Raw genomic sequence first — 21,383 nt, 5'->3', positions numbered from 1 at the left:
GGGAATCATTCATCGCAATAATTACGAGCTTCATCCATTGACTGGGAGGGTAGGTAAACAACGGGGCAGAACGGAAACGTGGCATGCACCTGTCCCAGAGCGCAGGAAACAGGGTTAAGCAGTAAAAATGCGATTCTTCTGCAAAGTTGAACGATTCGTGGCCAAGAGAAAAGGACACGCACACCTGCGTAAACCGCGATGCAGGTGTACTCGTGTGCACTTCACACGCACGCTCCTGTGTGTTCCTTTGTGAGCCTCCACTGAGGTAGAATAATTCATTTTTTCTCGGCTAGACAGACCAGAGACGGTAGAGATGTCTATACTGGAATCAACCTCGATGGACTAAGTGGCCGAGCTGATTTAACTGTAACAACAAAATGAAGAAAGAAAAAAGAAAAGAAATTTAAAAAATTATTGAATAAAGTACTCTTTGTCGGTGCTACTTGTTCTTTGTAACAACAATGGAAACGAGTTTGTTCGATAATGCAATGGCAAAAAGAAGGTCAATGGAAAAGTTGCAGCGACAAAAACGGTAGTGCAACGTACCGTTGATGGGGAGGGGGGGGGGAAATGCACAAAGAGTGGGTCGGACCTGAAAGGCCATATCGGAAAAATTCTCATTTAGCCCCCTGGCCAATGAAAGACCAGGTGGATCCTCGTGAAAAACAGGGCCACGCCTGTCAACTTCGGGAGACCTTAGAAAAGAGGCCGACTGGGAGGGGGCTCGAATACATCTGCATCCGGGAATTAAGACGTATCGAGCTCTAACAATTGCACCCAACCGAATTACATTACCGCACGCTTCCATACTTCCTAAAAAGAGGGAACATTTTTTAATTTCAACTATTCTGGTGATTCATACCAGCCATACGAACCCGTTTGGAATCCTCAAAGGAGTCCAGTCGGGAGGAAAAGCCAGGGGGGGACAAGGAATTGGTTGCAGTTTCAGGGAACCCGGGTAATCAGAAAGAGGCAGCCAGGTAATGCGTTCAGAAAGCAAGTAATAAAATATCAGGCTGGTACCGTGTTAAAGGAGAAGAAATGTGCCGTGTAGAAAAATGGTCGAGATAAAGGGACGGGCGAAGACAAAGAGAAACTGAAAAGGAACAGAAGAGATGGAGACGGAAGAAAAGGGAGAGAGAGAAAACCTTGGCCCACAGGCCTACTGCAGCGCTGCAGCTTGCTTGCACTCTGGCTCTCTACCACTCTACACCATTCATGTGGGAAACACCCTAGTATCCACCGTGGGGTTGGGCCAACAACCGCTGGAAAAATTTCTCTTTCGATGCACTGCAACGGCCCCGCCCCGAACACCGCCAAAGGGGAAGAAAAGTTTCAGTGGAACGATCCTCGATGGCCAGACACGTACAACTGCAATGTCTACCGAAAAGCCGGGGCCCTCTCGTGGAAATTCTTCCATGGAAAAATCGACGATCCCCCACTTCGCGATTGTACTTCAAACCTAATTCTGGTTGTTATTCAGGAAGTAACGGCTGTTTATTACTTACTCGTGAATAAATCAACACTGACGCTAAATATTGATAATGTCGCGGCTTCGCCAGTTCTCATAAATAAAAACTTCAAGAATTTGAAGTAATAATTGATATATTATTTTTTGGTGATCAGTCTCTAGTATTTCAGAAAACTATTGCTGCCTGGAGAAACAGTAGAGCACACGGATAGGCAGAATTCAACGTGATAGTTTTGACAGTTTTTCGAAAATATCTTAAAAACTATATGTATAGGAAAAAGTTGTTCAAAATGTTGATTTCTACAACATATTTAAAAATCATCGAAATCGGAGGTGCCGTTCGTAATCTAAATAATTACCTTCTTCCCTGGATCTAGATTTGCGCCTTTAGAGGTTAATTAGAACAAAATCCTGAATTATGTTTTTAATCATTTGTATGGGTGACCTTTGTAAGCAAAAACCAAGTCGACATCTCATCTGGTCTAAGAGATATTGACGAATCCGTGTAAATAGATTTTAACCCTTTTTGCATTCTTAAGAGTCGAATTTCTAAAAATTCCTTCTTAGTGGGTGCTTACGTCATGAGAGGAATACACTACCTGAATTTCGTGTTTCTAGGTTCAGAGATTTGGGCTGAGCGTTGATGAGTCAATCAGGACACTTGTCTTTATACATATAGATTATTCTTCTTCGTCCAGTAAAAAACGTAATGGCGTATGACGAACAACATTTTGGCGGGCTGTCAAAATGGCCGCCAGAGGGCCAACGCGGGTGTAAGATAAATACTTCTCCCACTATTTTTTTCGATTCTATTAAGGTTATTTACCGTTCTTTTTAAGTTATTTTGTTATTGAATATATAACAAGAGAAACTATTACCTTTTCGCGTTTGTTATAACAGAGAGGATCCATGATGCGTGCGGTACGAATGGTTACGTATACATTTATTGACACTGAGATTGGCCACATGACTCTGATCTCCTACGGTTCGCGATCTTGCAAGCCTAACCTAGGCCGTACGCTCACTTCTTTAACCTCGCACGATCAAATAGGTTGATAATATTCCGTACGTTTGAATTTCTTCCACCGATCACACGAATAAATAGTAGGAACGACGCTGACCGGGAGGAGGATCGATAAATGTATCGATTTTTCCTTACACCAGCGACATCTCAATCGTTTTGGAGGGAATGTGCTACGTTCGAGTATTACTAAATTTTTGAGGATCGATAAATCTGCAGTTCCTTCTTATCTTGTCAAAATAGTACTATAAAAAATAGTACTATGCATATCACTTTTTACACATATTTAATTTTTAAACGCGTTTGAGTTTCCCTCCTGTCGCGTGAAGTTGTTCCCCACAAATCACGGCTATCGATATTTAAAAAAAAATCAACATCGATTCGACAAGTTCCAACCGTGAAAATCGAAACGCTTCGATATTTAACACTAGAACTACCGACATAATTTCTAAGTTGAAAATAATACAGAAAATTAAATAAATATATATAAAACATAATTTAATATGTATATCCATTTTTTATCTCGACAATAGCCAACATACATTCCAGCAAAAGTACCTTGATCAAATTTTTTAATTTAAAAAAAGAAACTAGAAAGCAGTAATTTTGACCTCTTAGTAGGTCTAGTGTTAAAGCGCGTTAGTTTCAATAAAAATCATCCCTAACGATCTATAGCATCGTACGATTAATTTTCGTACAGATAAATAATACGTAAGCAGGAATTTTTATACCGTCACTTTTTCAATTGATTTATATTCACAGATACATGCGTAGTGAACTTGATCCCGTTCTTGGTCGTCGCTGGTCAAGAACATGTGCCAAAGAAGCAGAAGAAACAGCGAAAGTGTTAATTCTAATATTTACCTCCTAATGAGTCCGTTCGAAACAGGAAGATCGGCTGCATCCTAGGGATTTCTGGTGAACGTAGAAATTCATGAAACAGCGGGAGTAAAGAACGTGGTAATGTGTATGGAAGTTGTATATCCTATATCTATCGGGCACCGTTCGTTTGTACGTCAGGTCGCCGCTCCCTGAGAGATCACTGCCCTCACGCACACCCGGTGTCTTTTCTCGTTCCTTTGGCCGATCGACGTCGGGTGTCCCTCTGCCCCGACGACGGGGGCCAGGGACGTATCGCGAAATCGACGAGCCCGTTGCGAACAACCCGCCGCACCGCGCGAAACGTCTTAATCTCGAGCCGTTTAATAAATACACTTCGTTGCTATTACACAGTTTATTATTCATTGCTGTGTCGAGGAAGAATAGAAGGTGGACAGGAAGTGAGAAAGAAGTGAAATTTAGCAAGATAGCGATGGGACAGATGCAAGGATCTTTAATCAATGAGAATAATTATTGAGATAGCTATCATTGCTATCAGAACCGTGCAATCAAAAAATGTGAATATAATGTTTGACCAGCATCTACCAAGAGAATATTTAATAAAAATGTGTCTATACTGAGTTGACGAATAATGTTTCCTTATAAATGGTTCGTGGAGATATCGTTCCCATCGCTACTCTCTAACTTCCCTCCCTCGAATCCGAATTTCAAGACTATCGAGCTGTCTCGAATGATCCGACGATGAACGAGCACCAAACGTAACGATCACTCGCGAACTTCCTTCGTTGAACGTGTGGAAAAACGATTTCGAAAAATCAACGTGTATTTCGAACGGTACACGGTGAACATTTATCGTGGACAGTTGATTTGTGTTTTGACGCAGTGCACTATCTTCTACGCGAGTTAAATTCGTTCGGTAATTGTATTTGCAGCACGCGCACTGTATCTCACATGAGGTGCTTGTTCTGATGCGTGCCCTCGCGAATTCGCGGCACACGGACTGCTACTTCCCGATTGCAAAAACCCCTTCTTTCCGCGCACAGAAAGAATGAGGGATCTAGAAACCCTACCCCCCGGGGGCACGCATATGTGTATGCGAGCTGCACGTCCAGCGCACACCACGATAAACAGAACACGTATGTACAAAGGGGAAACGACGTGCAGGAGCCGGCAACCAGACAACCATTCCATTCTCTTGCTAGAACGCGTGGCAACTAGTCGAACAAGCGCAAAGTCGCCATCTATACCGCAATTCCGGCATTATCATTCTCGCAAATTGACCGACGAATGCAATCGCGTTCCTGGTTCAAAGGGAACTGCGCATGCGCCATTGGTATTCTCAAGGCATCGTGTATTTTCAACATTCTGTATACTCTTATGTAACAGGAATTACGGTAAATATAATTAGGATCATTTAGGAATGATGTAATAATTGAAAAGTTGAATACAACGCTAGTGTGAAATTCTGAAGTTAAATATAGAATTCAAAATACCGGGTTAACCCGCGCTTTCATTCGAACTGACCAATCACGAGCATCGAACGCTCTGATTGGTCGAACGAGTTATAAAGCAAAATGGTCGCTTCTAACGGCTCGATTGAAATCGGTGAGAAATATTTCTTTAATGTATAATTTATTAATACCAATTTGTTGATTTTCGAAGAATTTATTTAATTAAGCATTTTTTACTGACTTTGTATTTTCATAAATGACGACGCTGCAAATCTATCGTTCTCACCAGTATGTCGCACTTAAAAAAATCAGGATCGTTCTTTTTGGGGTAACTGTCTAATACAATTAATTTATTAACATCGACACCTTTGTGTTTTAGCAGGGGATAGCGGAAATTGTAACGCGACGATTGATCGAAGAAAGAAAAAACATTTCGTCCGTTTCGGATTTCCCTTAATCTTTGTTATTTTTATTGGTATGTAATACGTATAATAATATATATTTATATATATTATATTCGTCAATATCGAATATATTAATATCTTATCAGTTTTCTCTTTCCATAAATTAAATAAATAACTCTTGACTGTGACATTATTAAACAAAATATTTTACAAAAGTAAATAGCTGTAGATTGCCAGGTGTTCAGTGAAGGGTGAGATAGATGTTACTATATCGTCTATTCAAAAGTAACTAGACATCCGAAGCATTTTGTCCCGTATACGTGATCTTTGGCGAATTCATGATTTCTCTTACTTTTCTTCCTCTTTCCAGATATCAAAGTATATATATGCATTTTCTTCAAACATACGCGATCACAATTAAATCTATCTAAAGAAGAGACAGAAAAAAGCACATATAAAAAAAAAAGATATCTATAAAGAATACAATATAATTCAAGATGATCATATTATTTGGCCAAAATTCTAGTTGCCAAGCCTTTTCTTCATATCCAGAGGCGTAATTAATCTTTCTTTGTATCCATAGGTCTGTTTGATACATCCTCCCTCTGAAAAAAATGCACTAAAATGTCTGATATCTAAAGAAGCCAAAGGGGGACATTCCTGACACCGTCAAGTTTTTCTATCTTTGAAGAATAAATAAATTTTACATGATTATCGCCAATTTCACACCATACACGCACCGTTCGATCGACCGTCCCTGTGTTTGTCGTTCAGTGTTTAGTCGCTTTTCAATACCGTACGATAAAGTACATTGTTTCTTTCATTTTATACTATGCTGGACTGAGGTATCGAGAGGCAAGATGGTCGTTTGCTCTAGGCATGGCGTAAGGTTACAAGTGAGAGCTGTGAGGCTGCTGTTCATAAAACAGCACGTAGGCTTCGCTGGAAACGACCGATCGCGCTGGAACTACGGACACCCGGCTGTCATTGTATTCGTGCCATTCTCCTGAGTAGGGATGCTTGCAATACGCCGTGTAATGGCCGGAGTACGTCGTACCCGAATGATTTGCAACACCGTACAAATTATATGTACAGCCCGGAACTCGGGGAGCGGCAAAGGCACTGAGATCCAAACCCGTCAATGGAAAGTCTACCATTACGTTTAGCTTGCCGCGATACCGTTCCATCGGTGAGAAACGTTTTAAATCTGAATTGTTATCGTCAAGGGAAATTCTGTACAATTATATGAGTAAAAAGTTCGTTTCATAGATATTCTTGCTTTTGAAAAGGATACGAATAACGAGAATCTTCGGAAACTTTTGTATGCTGAAGCTTTTGGTACACTTCCTCCTCATCTGGCACTTTGAACAGGTTGGCTTTTCATCGCCGTCCAGGACTTCTTCTCGCGTGAAATGTTCTAAACACTGACTTAACTTGACCGTGCCATTTCTAGCCGGTATCGGTAAACTCAAGTCCCAGAAAGGGTCCAACGTTACCGACACATGGTCACAGGAGGTGCAGCGCAATGAAGACCGTAATTGACCAACAAATACGTCCACTACCATACTGTCTTCACTGCGGAGGTAACGTTTCCAACTTTCTACAGCTTTCTGGCTGTCCCTGTTTGAAAGAAAATTGTATTAATTATAGGCAACAAATTAAATGGTCAGTATTTAAATCCATTTTCGGTTAGTATTTTATTACCAAAATGGTCAGTATAAAAATACTAAACGGTTAGGTTAGGTTAGTACATAAATGCCCCCACCGGGCTGGCCGCAGGCGACATTGCACGGGGACCCGGCGGTAATGTGGTTACGCGGTCTATCTCGCGCGGGCGGGCGGGGGGCACAGCTCAACCTCCCCACAGCCCGCAAGGAAGATCGAAGCAGGGGCTGCAGGCGTCCCGGGCTGGGGGCCCGGGGCGTCATTGCACGCAGTCCCCAGGGATGAAGCCGACACCGGGTGCGGTCCTCGGTGTCGGCAGTAGAGGGAGTTCGGTCTAGGACTCCCCGGTGATGGGCGTCTTTGACGCGCGGCGTGGGAGGTTCCGGTGTTATAGGTCCCGGAGTCTCCCCCCAACGTTAAAGGAGGCCGCCGTGGGGTTTTAGTTGGTAGGAATCCAACACTACTCCGCCACCTCCCCCCAGGGGGTGGACCAAAGGATTTAAATACAAGCCTTAATTATAATGTTTTCAAGGGACTGGAAGTAAAGATAGATGCCAATGACGGTCTACTCACGTGAACATCTCAGGAATATCCGTGTGTATTGGCTGTGGCTTCACCGTCACCCTGTTCACATCCTCGTGCAGTCCCTCCAATAAGTATCTGAGAAACTCTTGAGCGTCTTGTTGGCTGTATCCCATGAAACGTGGCGCGAATCTCTGGATCTGAGACTTGAGCGCCGTCGTGTTCACCACGTGGTCACCGCCCACCTCCCACAACTCGTGGATCACCTGGCTGAACGCTTTGATGAGGGCGCCCTTCATGCTGGACGTAGTGGTATTTATGTCCGCCATGTGCTGCTCGTTCAGTAAGTATTCCAGCAGCGGTCTCGTATTGCTCAGGCATTGGATCACGCTGTTCATAAAACACTGTAACAACAAATGACTATAAACAAGTGTTTTACACTCTACTTGGCTATCTTTTCTCACCAAACTAAGCGACGATACCGTAGATATCATTAGGTAAAATAGATTCGAAATTCAATAATAAATAAATCTCTTTCTACGAGTCTTAACCGCTTAAGGCTGAAGTACATACATATGTAGACAGGAAACATACAAATGAGGGGAAAGTTTATAAGAAAAATGCAAGGAACCTGAATGTGAGAAAGTGACGAGGGGGCAAGTCGCAACTTGTAGCCAGCTTCTTGCAATCTCTACAGTACCGTTTCCTAGTATATCCGCAGATACATTTATTAATAACTATGACTCACTGTATTTCCAATATTCCGTAATCCGTTTAGTCCACATCGTTCATCGCGATGCGCTTGCAGCCGATTACGCGCTGATTTGTTTGTCGGGCTTCCTTCCTATAAATACAGATCAACGTTATTTTCGTTTCCTAACGTTCAAACAATTTTTCAGGATAACTAGATACTCTACAGGGATTGAAAACTGTCGAATACCGTCGCGTTCTCTGTTCTAAAGCACTACAAAAACGTTACTTCTTCAGTGGTGGCGGTCTTATAGCTTGCGGTACGAGTAGCATCACACACCACGGATGTAATGGTACACACATGGAAACACCACGATGTCGATATAACGGGGGGGGGGGGGGGGGGGGGGGGATATATAATGATACATAGACGGGTCGGTTAGTCATAAGATTATACGACACTGGGTATTAGTTGTAACGTCGATGGTAAAGAAAAAGAAATTCCACACAGTACGTACACTTGTCGTTGCGTTCGACCTCTGCGTATGGATCGTTCCGAACAGAAAGTACGCCCAACGTAATATATTGAGAAAAGGGAAGACAGTGTAAATATCAAAGGCATCGAGTAGTCGAGAAAAGGAAGCTGTATTTAACGTTAACGTCATTGCTTGTGTACGATGGGACGCGCGTATCTCTCTTTTCTTAATTCTTACTTCATTCTCCTAAATCACTCACCTTCACGCAACTGGCCGGAGGCTGTAGAGTTACGCGCGCGGATACGACCGATTCACTGAACCGAACGGAATAAACAGTGGAGCAAATGCGTTTCGGAGACGTCAGAGGTGCCGCGACGCCCAACAAGAACGCGTACGCGAATAGAAGAACTATCACTATCCACACGCACCACAACCCCCAGCATATCACTTGAGTATAAGCCAGTTTACACGGATGGAACTTTCGACAAACACACTCGGTGTCCTCGTTAAATTCTCCTCGACGTATCAGGACTTTTGTCTGGAAACGAGGATGCGGACCCCATGCGAGCGAAGGAAAGTTTGAAGAGGCCAAGAGTAACCCCTTCTGTGTACTCGAAGATGTTCCACTCGGATGTTCGTCCCCCACCTCTTGGTCCAGTAGCGTGCTAAACTGGCACACTACTCGTCTCGCTACGGTCGACAGGAGACGCTCGATCAATCCACCGAGGTACGCGCGATGGAAGAGATCGTGGATCCACCGACGCGGAAATGGTGTCGTCTACCCACACGCCAGCAGCGTTTTACCTATGCTGGTGATAACGAGGATAGTATATGCATAGAGTGCGTAGTAACGCGCTGTCACGAGGTACCGTTAGGTTATAAGAGATCCGTTGACCGCGCTTCTCTCTTTCCCCTGCTCGGACAGCTCTGATCTATTAATAAAAGGCAACGCTGCGACTGAACCGGCCGTGCAGTTTCGTTTCGTAACACGCGACAAACGTAACTCTGCTAATCTAACGTCTTTCTCACCTATTCTACACTATCCAGCCATTGGTTACGAGTCATTGAACCTTTGAGAGATGGTAACAACCAATGTCCCTATGTAGTAAGCATGTACGGTCAGGTGCAACTTAGGGTTCTCTTAGTTGGAAGAAGGTATCCTAATGCTTAGAAGATGGGATCTACGCTTACTCTAAACCAAGAGAATCCTGAGTGGACACAGAAGACAACTGCAGCGCCACCGAATGACTTATTAATAACAGAACGTGTCCCAAGAGCGGAAGAAAAAATGCAATATATTTTAAGCGCCAAAGACGTTGGGCTGTCTATGAAATATTTTTCTGAAATACAATTTTACGGATGATATCCGAGGATGACTGCGACAACGTTGGAACACTGATCTAACGAAATTCGATCCACCTACATGCCTGCAGTACTGTGCGGTTTATACTTTCCCGTCTATCTAGCTTGGGTGAGTGGAATTCGTGCTACCGTATTAAGAGAGAAACGACGCCCGATTAATTCTTCCTAACGTAATAACGTGTATGTTATTAGGGAAACTCACAAACTGATCGGCGACCCCGCGGTAGAGATTTTGATGCGCCGAGGACGGTGCAGTAGGCGAGGAGGTCGAATTACTGGCAGTGTTCGCGCTTCCCGAGAAATGACCGTCCGGTCTTCTCGAGGTGGAAGGCACGGATGGGTCCTCTCCATAGGTACCAGAAGGTCTTCCCGCCACACCGTTCTGCAATACCGGGGGCGTTGTACCGCCCCCGAAGCCGGTCTGATCGATATCGTAACTGGTAGACGCGTTTCGTTGCTGCTGCTGCTGATGATGGTCTCCGCCGTCCTCTATAATCTCTGGATCCCCTGCTGTACGACCACCCTGAAGGAACGACACTGTCGCGTCGATAGAAGCGGCGGCCCCGTCTATGCCCCGTATTACCTCGCTTTCCGCCTCGATCTCGACGTCGTCCACGACTTTGTCCTGGCCGTTGTTGTTAATCAGCAATTCGGTGGCGTTATTCGTATTAGTAGCAAGGTTAGTGAGCAGGTCGAGTTTAACACCAATGAAATCAGCACCGCCAGCACCACCGGGGACAGGCGACAATAGGTTACGCTTAGCGGGTGAGACCTCGTCGGTTCGATGAAGCAGACCAACGCGTTGGTGGTGATGGCGGTTGTTCAGGTTGCTGTCGCCGTCCTCGTCATCGTCGTCGTCGTTATCGTTGTTGTTAATCCCATAGCCGCAGGCATCCTCGACGTTGCTGTTACTCCCATTCCCGTTGTTGTTGTGCTGATCGTCGTCGGTATTGTCCTCGTCATCGTCGTCGTCGTCGTCATTGTCCTCGTCGTCGTCCTCGTCTATGTCGCGGACGCTGCCGCGCTCGTCGATCGTTACCTCGCCAGGCGACGCGGCACTGTCCGCGCGAACATGCCCGCTGGTGAGCACCGTGCTGCTGGACAGTGGCTTTCTCTTCGACCTGGACCAGAGTGTACCGCCTGTGGCGGCGGAAGACGACGAAGAGGACGAGGAGAGCGAGGAATCCGGCCGATCTCGGACGCTGCGCTCGATTTCACGCTCGTCACCGCCGAACAACTCGGTCAACGAGGAACCGGTAGAATGATGCCTCCACTGATGATGATGGGAGCCAGCGGTATTGCTGCTCGTTTGACGAATGGTTGGGATGTAACCGGCCGGTGAATACCTGCTGAGATCCGATCTGCTAACCGATGTATCGTGCCTGGTAGCGGACGACGACGACAATTCCTGTACTCTGTCCCTCGAGGAGCCGGTTATCGGGATGCTCGACGAGGACGACGACGTGGACAAGCCGTATCTACCGCCGCTGCTGCTGGTGCCGTTCACTGTCACATTCGTACCCGTGTTACCGCTGCCCGTATTGCTGTACGCCGACGACGAAACTGACCTGTAAAATTCGTCCAATGTGAATATTGCGAACATCATTTTGTTCGGCTGGGCCAACGGCCAAGGGCTACTCCTTCCTCCTCTTATTTCTTCAAGTTATGCAACCGCTCGCGAGCATATAAACATACGCACGCGCAAGCTGATATATCTAGATGAGTTAAGCGACATCTGAGCATCTGTGTTAGTAACACGAGTAGTTGCAGATGAAACCGCAGAAGACGTTTCTTAACGAGATGGAATCTTTACCGGACCAATCCTGATTCTCTAAAATCTGATATTGTATTTTTAAAAATATTCCAATGAAATTGACTCGAGCTTCTTTCAAAACAGTTCACCCTCTACTGGGATGACCCAGTTCCGAGGAAAAAGTAGGAAGAACTAGACGTTCGGTTTAAAAATAATTTTCTGCGAAACTAATACTTTTCTATATTCTCTGGCTGGCTGACTTGCCATCTCGTACCGACTGTGGATTCAGAAGAAGGAATCATCGTTAAGAACTTCATACGCGGTCGCAGTCGGTATTTCATCAAGATGATCTTCATGATTTTCTACCGACACACCATTCCTGTATGGCGGCCTTCAAGAGGACAGATACACGCACAAGCGCTGGATAGACGGGATTCCAGGGAGAAAGTAACTCCTCGCCGTGACACAAAGGACATTTCACCGAGGTCAAGGTCTTCCGATGCTCGATACAAATTTAATAGCGATCAATTTCTGTACTATTTTATACACGGAATTGCTTGCAAGAAGAAATCGCAGCTTGGCTATCGATCCAGACACAAATTGTAGAGGATGATAAATGAAGATGACTAGAAAAACTCTACAATCCACTTATATTCATCATCTTCTGCGATTTGACCTTAGGTCAAGTAGCGACCTCTTCTTGTCAGAAGTTAATGGCACAACTTTTCATACTATTTTGTAAAAAAAAAAGAAATGGAAAACGCAAGCTCGACCCAAATGTGACGAATGCGTAGACAAGAATCCCGTGTAACTAGTTCTCGGGTTACCAGTTCGGTTCACTATGCCTGGGCACGACCCATTTGCCGCCGACCTCGACCTTTGCTGTCAGGGTAACGTCAGTCACCTAGGCCATAGAAACAGGGACTTACGCGTCCGTAATTGGATCATTGTGACACGGACAAAAGTAATTGGCGCTTTGTGAAGGGTGTCGTCGAGTACGCACACAGGGATTACCTGTTGCCCGCCACGGATATTTATAACGCGAACAACCAGGGGGCAGCATGCGAACATCTTGTAACCATTATACGGTCGTCTCGTGTTCACAGAGAAATGCAATTGGCACGAGAACGATCCCTGGCTAGACGACAAAGGGAAAAGAAGGAGACCCGTTTGCGGCCACGTGGCTCGTCCAACCGCCGCGCCGTTCTGCCTTTCAATAACAACAATCGGCTTCGCCTGAACGCGTTACCGACCGAGCTATAATTAGCGATTTCAAAGAATTGGTGAACGAGCAAGCTGTTCGTGGCATTTTAAGAATTCCATTTGCGCCATGAACGGGGTATTCGTCAAAGGCACACGTTATATGTACAACCACGTGCAACTTAAGCTTCTCTTAACCCTTTATTTACCGACGGGACTTATAAGTCCCGTCAGTTTTCTCATGGTACTGTATTAACCCTTTTGCTGCCACGCGAATTTTTGAACTTACACCAGTGGGCCAGAGATTTCATATTAAAAATTTTATAATGACAACAATAACGGTACAAAAATGAAAAGACAAGCGCCGGTCCCATGGGAGCGTGGCAGCGAAAGGGTTAACTAAAAGAAGCTTAAGCAAAGTGATTTTGATGACAATACAGGTAACAATGATTGCATCCAATAAATAATGTCAGTATACAAGGGGCAAAGAGCTGCTGAAATTTTTCATAGGCGTTTTAGATAATGGTTGGTCACATTCCAAGAAGCCGAGCAGAGGGTTAACGAGATGGTAAGAAGATTAGAAGAGATACTATGTGACACTTATCAGGGTATCACTGAGAGCTCTCGATCTCAGGATCACCGACCCCCCGCCGCGCCTTATAACCCTTTTCTCAGGGATGCTCACCTTGCGGGTGAGCAGCGAGACCGGCTGTACTCCGACATGTAGTTCCTGCGGATGCTCGTGCCCGTCATTGTCGACGAGTAGAAACTGTAGGGCCGATCGAGTATCAACAATTTAATATTCCGTTCGTTTCGGTTCAACGCGCATGACGGAGGAGCCTGGGATCGGCAGCACGTTAAGGGCGGCATTTTTCGATCTTCTTATCGTCTACCAAATGATTTTCAATTTAACGAATAGACCCATTTTTCATAGCCTATTCAAGGGACAGAGACACTGAGTGGAAGAACCCTGGACATCAAAGATCCTCTGAACTAGAAAACGAGCCATGATACCATGATGTATCTATTCCACCAACTATACCTACGATTTGATCACATTTCGCAATACTTCCTGGCGTGTACGCAACTCTGTCTCAGAATATACCGCATTGTTCCAAATTCGGTCGAGACTCTATTCCATAGAGCAGGCAAGCCACCGCAATGCTTTTAAGTGACATCTGTTAACGCGAAACTGAAACGCGTATCCGTAAGACTTGTATAGGTACAGTATCGAGCAAAGTAGACTTCCCTGGGGGGAAATGGTATTAGAAGGGAAGCAGGAATTCTTAGAATCTCAAAATACAGGGTGATTCTCTCGCTAGTTTACTCAAAGGAAATACTGCCACACCAGTATGAATGGACCCAAGCCCTTTTCTCGACGGGGGTGCATACTGTAGCTGTATCCGTCAAAAGGTTTCCATGACAGAAAAAGGCTTGTTTTTTGTTTCTGTTGGAAGAGGAAATGCGTTTGCGCACGCGCGGGTTATCCCCTTGTCGCACTATTCGGCTATAAGGGGCCCGGGCAGTGTGGGACTCATATCCACCCAGAAGGGACAGCCTGGCGCCCGTGAAGGGGCTTCGGTCCATTCATACTGATGTGGCGGTATTTCCTTTAAATAAACTAGCAAGAAAATCACCTTGTATATGGGACCCTCTCCCCTACATTCTCATTTCCCTCCAGAGCCTCCTACGGGGAGAAATGGAAGCTCGAGGTGGGGACATTGCCATTTTTCTTGGGAATCCTACCATGCTCGGCGCTGTACAGTGTCGGAAGGAACGCCTGAACGCACTTGCCGATCCCTGGAATCCGATAGGAAACCCCGATGAGATCAGGGGGGAAAAGAAAACTCACCTGCCAGACGGGCAGTAGGATCGCCTGTACTCGGACGTGTAGTTCGAACGGTAGCCCGAACTGCCCGACGAAGAGTAGAAGTTTGTAGGTCGATCTAGGATCGACGAGGAACCAGTAGATCGGTAGGTGTTCAGCTTTGAGGTGGAACTGTTGATAGCGGAGCTGCTGGTGCCGCTGCTACCGCTGGAACATCGTCTGCTAGGAGAATGCGGCGCCATTGGACTGGTGCTGTACGAGACTGCTACGGCGCCCGCCTGGCCCCCACGGTGATACGACATTGCACCCGGGTCACCAGTCTCTCAATTTCTTTTTCTCTCTTTTTCTCCTTTCTAGAGATTTCCTGAATTGCAACAATCGCGGACAACTTGGTAAGTATCGAATCAGATCCTTCTTTTTTTTTTTATTTCGATCACGATTCGTATCGCCTTTTCTTTTTTTAACACATATGGTTTCTTGAACGAATTCAAGAAGAATTAAAGACCCGCGAACGTGCACTCGAGCTCTACCGGAAGGATTTGGTAGGTACCAGGAATTTTAAACTAAAAGCCCGCGAAATTCAAATGGTTGATGATTTTGGAAGGGATTTGGAAATGATAACAGGAATGAAACCTTTAATTTTTTATCATAATTTCAGCGCTTGAAATCCTACAATTCCACTGATACGCATGTTTCTCTTCTAGAAGTCCGATTTTGCGAATGGACTTTGATTTCCAAAAGAAAAACTTTGTCCCTCGAAACGTCGGGTATGATAAGAAGACACTCGAAAGACTCGATAAAATATCTCTGGAGAGACTTAAGCCGCAATAAGATAACCCAAAAAAGTATTTGAAGAACTATGATCATAAAATAGAGATATATGGTAGTTTTAATTTATTTAAATATATTCATTATACAATTGTAAGCGAGTATTAAATGTAAGGTCTCTTGCAAGAGAACTAGAGGAAGCAGCAAAGCGCGGAGCTTGGTTTTCAACCCCGATTCTGACCTCACCGACGACCTTGCAACTTGAGCGTACTACTTCACCTTGTCCTCTTTTTTTTCCGCGACAAATCTGACCACGGAAGAAATCTACCCCTTTACCCGCGAAACGAGCGGAAAGTAAGAAGCGATTCTACGTCTCAGTGGAATTGGATCGCCGTCGGTTACGCGATCAACCTGGATATCGATTCGCTTTTGTTCCAAAGATTACTACCTTATATCTCCACCTCCAGCTACCTTATAGAAAACGACAGAGGCTGTCGAATTCCTTAACAGTAACAAAACGAAGAAATGCCAGAGGTTAACGAAAGTAAAAATAATCTTGGATCAAACAGGGAGAAAATTTTGAGGTTAACTTAACGATCTTTTTCTTTTTATATTTTTCAAAGATTAAAAAATGCACGTACATGCGTTTTCGAGCAAATATTAGACTCGCATTCTTTTTTATAGGAATTGAGTCAGAAAGATGAAAATAAAAATGTACACACCGAGTGTAGCGTACGTGCGTGATAATTTATCGTTCGCGTGTGCTTGTGTACGCCCCGTGAACTAATTTTCGAGATCCAGAAAAGTATTACCAACGGGTTCTAAATTTATCCACGATACAGCTGACAAATATTCTTTGTAACGCTATAATGTATCACGGCGATGTGTTATATAAATTAGGGAAGGTGGAGCAACCGCTGTGAAATTCTAATGCAATGATATGAAATAATATTCCAGAAAAATGGTAATTTGGTAATGGTAAAATGGTAATAATGGTAATAATGGTAAAATGGTAAAATGGTAATAATGGTAAGGTAATTTACTTATAAAGTAAATAAATTCAATGAATGTATAAAATAATGTTAGAAGAGAGGCGATACTATTGTCTTTAACTTGAGTCCACGCCACTTGATGCTAAGTTCAACTGGCTGTTCTATTTTTTGGGAATAAGTGATGGACGCGAAAAATAGTAAACGGCGCATGCTACGTCGAAGAAGAAAATCCGTGCGTCTGCCAAATACCTGGCGTCAAGAAAGCAGCCGCGGTTTAGCGGCATTTTTCCCCGACTCTGGCAAGCATCCCAGTTTTCACCGGAATATCAGACGCGCAAAACCAATAAGAGAAACGTGTCCTCTTGGATTTCTTCGAAGATCGTATAACAAGTAAAACCATATAATTTTAGACGATAGCGATGATATTCAATTTCATTAATTGGATTTCAGACACTTTTCTATAATTACGTAACATTCTGATAATGAATAGAGCATTTTAAATAATTTATAAAAAAAGAAATTTACCTACAATGATATTTTTATTTTTGCTTTTGTTTTTAGAGTAATGTGAAGCATATGAAATTGTGTAGAGATTTTAAAAGGAATTATGGTGACGATATTACAGGTCACCTCTTATGTTTCACAGACACAGCCAATAACGTGGTTACGTAATAATTTAAAGAGTATAATTTAAATTATGTAACTAATTCCACGATATGAACCTGCGACCGCTGAACGCGTGAACCGTGCGTTTTCATTACATTGTCCAATGTGTCGTGACCGGTGTTAAGTATCATTTAATCCAATTGTTTTTAACATGAGGTTATTTCAAGAATCCTAAGAAACGTATTGCTTGAAACATTTAAAGGATTACATGGAAAAATTTCCTTTTTTTATACATAAAGAGTGTCTGTTCGTTAATAATATTCATAAATATTAATCCTCTAAGTGTTTACCAGCGCTGCGTCATCGCCTCGTCTAAAACTCATAAAAAATTATTCCTCTATTGATTCTAAATTCAGATGACGGTGCGAAGAATACTCATTCGCTTATCTCACTAATGGATCACGTCGATTACATCATATGAATGTGGATTCAAACCGAACGGATTATACAAGGCCGGCCCTGAGATTTCGGGGGTCCGAGGCGAGCTCCGAAATGGGGCCCTTTCGCATATATGACATAAAAAAAAGGAACTCAAATAAAATTTATAAAATTAACATTAAAGCTTGTATAACTAATTTAAATTAAAATTCAAGTAAACATTACTCTTCTTGCATTCTTAGACGCAAAATCTTATGACAGCCCTGGACCTTGGGAGGGAGGGCCCTAGGCGGCCGCCTTGTCTGCCTAGGCCCAGGGCCGGCCCTGAGATTATCCGTTTACGCAACGCGTCTTCCCTATCGTTTCGCATCTCCAGCCTCGATCGGTAACTTTTGCACATGCATGATGCACTCGGAAGGTAATATCGCGCCTTGGTAAACTTATCAAAAATCAATCAATCATTCAAGGTCATCGATTGATCTCTCTGTTATCAGTTTATCGATATGTTTAATCTTGATAATAATACAACACTAAAGAAAATTGATTTTAAATAGTCTTTTCTTCAAATTGTGTATTCTTATTTTATAGGTTATTCCAGGGTTTCCCAAACTTTTTCTGCAATGGAACGCTTCGCAAACCCGGAAATTTTAACGGAACGTTTAGCTTATTTTTTAGGTTGGGTAATTCCTACTAATAAAGATTTTAAAAAAATGTTATTGAAACACATTATTTATTTAGTAATTATTTTTAAATATAATATAAACATAAAAATATGAATAAATAAAGCACTTAATGACTTTGAGTCCTTGAACTGCATATCTTCTTGATATCAGGCACAATATTGGTAAGTTGCATACAAATATCATCCCTCGCCTTTCAATATGAAGTAGAAGATCTTTAAATGTGTTGCAGTGTATAAAACCTTTCCGCCTATTCAGGTTCAGCGGAACGTAGTTTGGAAAACCCTGGGTTATTCTATGAAGCAACACGAACGATATTGTCGGTAGATTAAAAAATGGTGTATTGAATGAAATCGGAGTTGATGCAATGGAAAGAGAAAGGCTGTTTACGACCCCGTTTTCTTTCAATACACAAGGCGCTGGCGTAAAGGCATGAAAGAAGACGCGTAACGAGTACACGTGCACGTGGCAATGATCCTGGTCGCGTACGACTGCACTTGTAACGCGATTAATAAAATCGATGAGACTCGCTTATAGTACGGAAACATTTGTAAGTCATACGGTACGAGTATGTATAACGTGTCTCGTATTACATAACGTAACGACACGCTACGATGGCTAATCTTGAGGCAACGCTTTATTTCAAGAAAAAGATACCCGAGTAGAGAGATAAAATTCAATTCGAACCAATGGCACGATCGAGTCTCCGGTCGTTTACTAGAGGCAACTGCGATGGAAGGGAAAGAATGACCGATAACGACAGCCATCGTCGCATGTGCATCGTTTGTTTATCCTCCTGACACGAGGGCGCATATGGAAATCGCCATCTTGTTTTTCCATTCGAAATTTCGTTTACACAGGGTGTTCCAGAACTGGGTCGACACCCGAAAACGGATTACTAAAGTGATTCTGAACAACTTTTTCCTTTGCCAAAATGTTGGTTCTGACACGAGGGCGCATATGGAAATCGCCATCTTGTTTTTCCATTCGAAATTTCGTTTATACAGGGTGTCCCAGAACTGGTCGACGCCCGAAAAGGAATTGCTAAAATGATTCTGAACAACTTTTTCCTTTGCCAAAATGTTGGTTCTGACACGAGGGCGCATATGAAAATCGCCATCTTGCTTTTCCATTCGAAATTTCGTTTATACAGGGTGTCCCAGAACTGGTCGACACCCGAAGACGGATTGCTAAAGTGATTCTGAACAACTTCTTCCTTTGCCAAAATGTTGATTAAGGCTTCGTTTTCGAATTATTAACGAAAAACACTGACCAATCCGAGCGCGTATAGCGCCCGGGCTCAGGGACGGCAGCGTCGGCTACGAAACTATTGCGCGAATGGCACAATAAAAAAATTGAACTGGTTGAACATTTTTAGTCGTTGTTTAAAATGAATACGGAACCTAATCTCCTGTCACCTGTTTTTGATTTTACAGGAGAGGAAATACCTTTACGTACGCGCTGGTGCTCTTCCTGTCGCACTATTCGGCTAAGGGGGCCTGGGCAGCGTGGGGCTCGTACCACCCACGCCAAAAAACTCGGAGTCGTACCCTACCCACTAAAACCTCTCCCCTGTGTGGGCCGCCGGTACCCTTTCCCCGCTTGAAGTACCACAAGAGTACCGGCGTAAATCTCTTGTCGCCTGTCATAATGTAAAAAAGGAAATTCTAAGCACTCTAAACGACAAATAAAAATAATTGAAATTCAATTTCATCAATGGCGACTGTGGTTTTGTTCCTCAGCTTCTCAATAGTCTTTGGATTATTGTCGTAAACTTCACTTTCCATAAACCCCATAAAAAAATCTAAGGGTGTTAAATCACCCGTTCTTGGTGACAATTGGTGTCTCCTCCTCGGGAAAAATGCGTTTTATTTCAATTTGAAGATGTGGCACTCAACTTGGATAACCCTATAGTATTTGAATGCCCTCATTACTATAGCCTCTTAGAAAGATATTAGCGTGATTCTTGCCACACGAGAGTCAAATGCAATAATGGTAGCGGTAAAAATGGTATAATCCAATTAATGATCACTAATCAAAGTTGATTGCAAAACTGCAAGCAGCTGTACTACGGTTGGCTAACGCACCGAGGGTATTGTAATTGTGCGTTATATATACAGCCAACTACGGGCATTCTCCCTTCCAATCCACCCGTTTTAAATAGGACTTCGAATTAATAAATGTCATTTCCCGTTTTCTACGTTTGTTCAATTTACGCAAAATACTCAACTCCGGTCTATTCCTCATTCTTATCTCTTTCCATGGAAGATTCGCGCACGTAATTCAGTGTGTCGATATATATCAATCGCACCAGGTATCTGATCAATTTATCAGAGTATCATCGCGCGATAGGAAAAATATTTCTATCGAACCATTTTGTAACCTAACCCCGTTTTTCAGGAGAATCGGAATGCGAGAAAGAGACGGAAAAGGTGGAAAAGGGAGAGAGCGAGACACGGAGGAGAGGGGGAGAAAAACGCGTTGATTCGGACGGCCTTTGGCATTTCTCACGTTTCAAAGTTTTTAACAACTCGCGTCTACCGCAGCGAGTCGCAATTCGCGTTCCCAGAGGGGAGGAATAAAAGGAAATACTCACGGCCTGGTGCCAACGAAAGCAGAGTATTTTCTTTTTTCACTTGATCATTCGTGGAGGTCTACACGATGTCACAACGCTCGGTGTTACGAGCTCCATAGCGTTCCACGTTCATTTCGTAGGCGTACAATTTCGGTAGCTTTTTATGGCAAGGAAAAAGGAAGGAAAGACCGCGGCGTGTCGCGAACCGTGCACGGCAGGAAAGCACGGGCCATCCCACGGAACTGTCCGGGTGACGTCACCGCGATGAATTGCACGGGAGTTTCGAAGCGGCTTGAGGTGAGGAGATAGTCGCACGACGCTCCGAGAGCCTCGAGAACACGGATCGATTTACAGGCACGTTTGCGTCGATCAGGATGAATTGGAATAATCCTTACGCAATTTCTCCCCAACGTGTTATTCGACCTGTACAACTCGGCTATTTACCTTTCGTTCGACACACTTCCCCTCGTGACAAACACACTCGATACCGTCGCGAGATTATTTCACTACTGACTTTCTCGATGCAACGTGCGCGCAAACAATATGGCGTTTATAAGCTTGCCGATTTCCGCGTTGACAGTCATCGCTTCCGCGACTACCGCATTCTGCGCTAGCGCAGAACAAAATGTCGCCTCGGCTTG

General features: G+C 43.8%; 1 protein-coding gene across 4 annotated transcripts; it reads right to left on the bottom strand.

The window, feature by feature from the left end:
* Positions 1-5,219: 5,219 nt before the first annotated feature.
* Positions 5,220-21,383, bottom strand: LOC114878014 (ubiquitin carboxyl-terminal hydrolase Usp2-like). 4 transcript variants are annotated; one of them, XM_029191326.2, is made up of 9 exons: positions 21,187-21,383; positions 14,708-15,047; positions 13,541-13,624; positions 10,105-11,470; positions 8,583-8,603; positions 8,123-8,218; positions 7,426-7,778; positions 6,482-6,807; positions 5,220-6,394 (listed from the first exon to the last, which is right to left on the bottom strand). In XM_029191326.2, the coding sequence occupies exons 2-9, from the start codon at positions 14,983-14,985 to the stop codon at positions 6,078-6,080; spliced, it is 2,841 nt and encodes a 946-aa protein (XP_029047159.1). In that variant the 5' UTR covers positions 14,986-15,047; positions 21,187-21,383; the 3' UTR covers positions 5,220-6,077. The 4 variants fall into 4 exon arrangements, with proteins under 4 accessions (XP_029047159.1, XP_029047160.1, XP_029047161.1 ...); XM_029191327.2 differs by lacking the exon at positions 21,187-21,383 and adding an exon at positions 20,764-21,108; XM_029191328.2 differs by lacking the exon at positions 8,583-8,603.

Source organism: Osmia bicornis, chromosome 16 (assembly GCF_907164935.1).
Source record: "Osmia bicornis bicornis chromosome 16, iOsmBic2.1, whole genome shotgun sequence".
Classification (NCBI taxonomy): Eukaryota; Metazoa; Arthropoda; class Insecta; order Hymenoptera; family Megachilidae; genus Osmia; species Osmia bicornis.
This window is presented reverse-complemented; position numbering and strand designations above follow the sequence as displayed.

Coding starts and splice junctions, on each gene's coding strand:
- LOC114878014 (XM_029191326.2), bottom strand. CDS start 14,985: ATGTCGTATCACCGTGGGGGCCAGGCGGGCGCCGTAGCAGTCTCGTAC. Junction 13,625..14,707: donor TCCTACTGCCCGTCTGGCAG/GTGAGTTTTCTT, acceptor TCGGCCCTACAG/TTTCTACTCGTCGACAATGA. Junction 7,779..8,122: donor TACGGAATATTGGAAATACA/GTGAGTCATAGT, acceptor TTGTTGTTACAG/TGTTTTATGAACAGCGTGAT.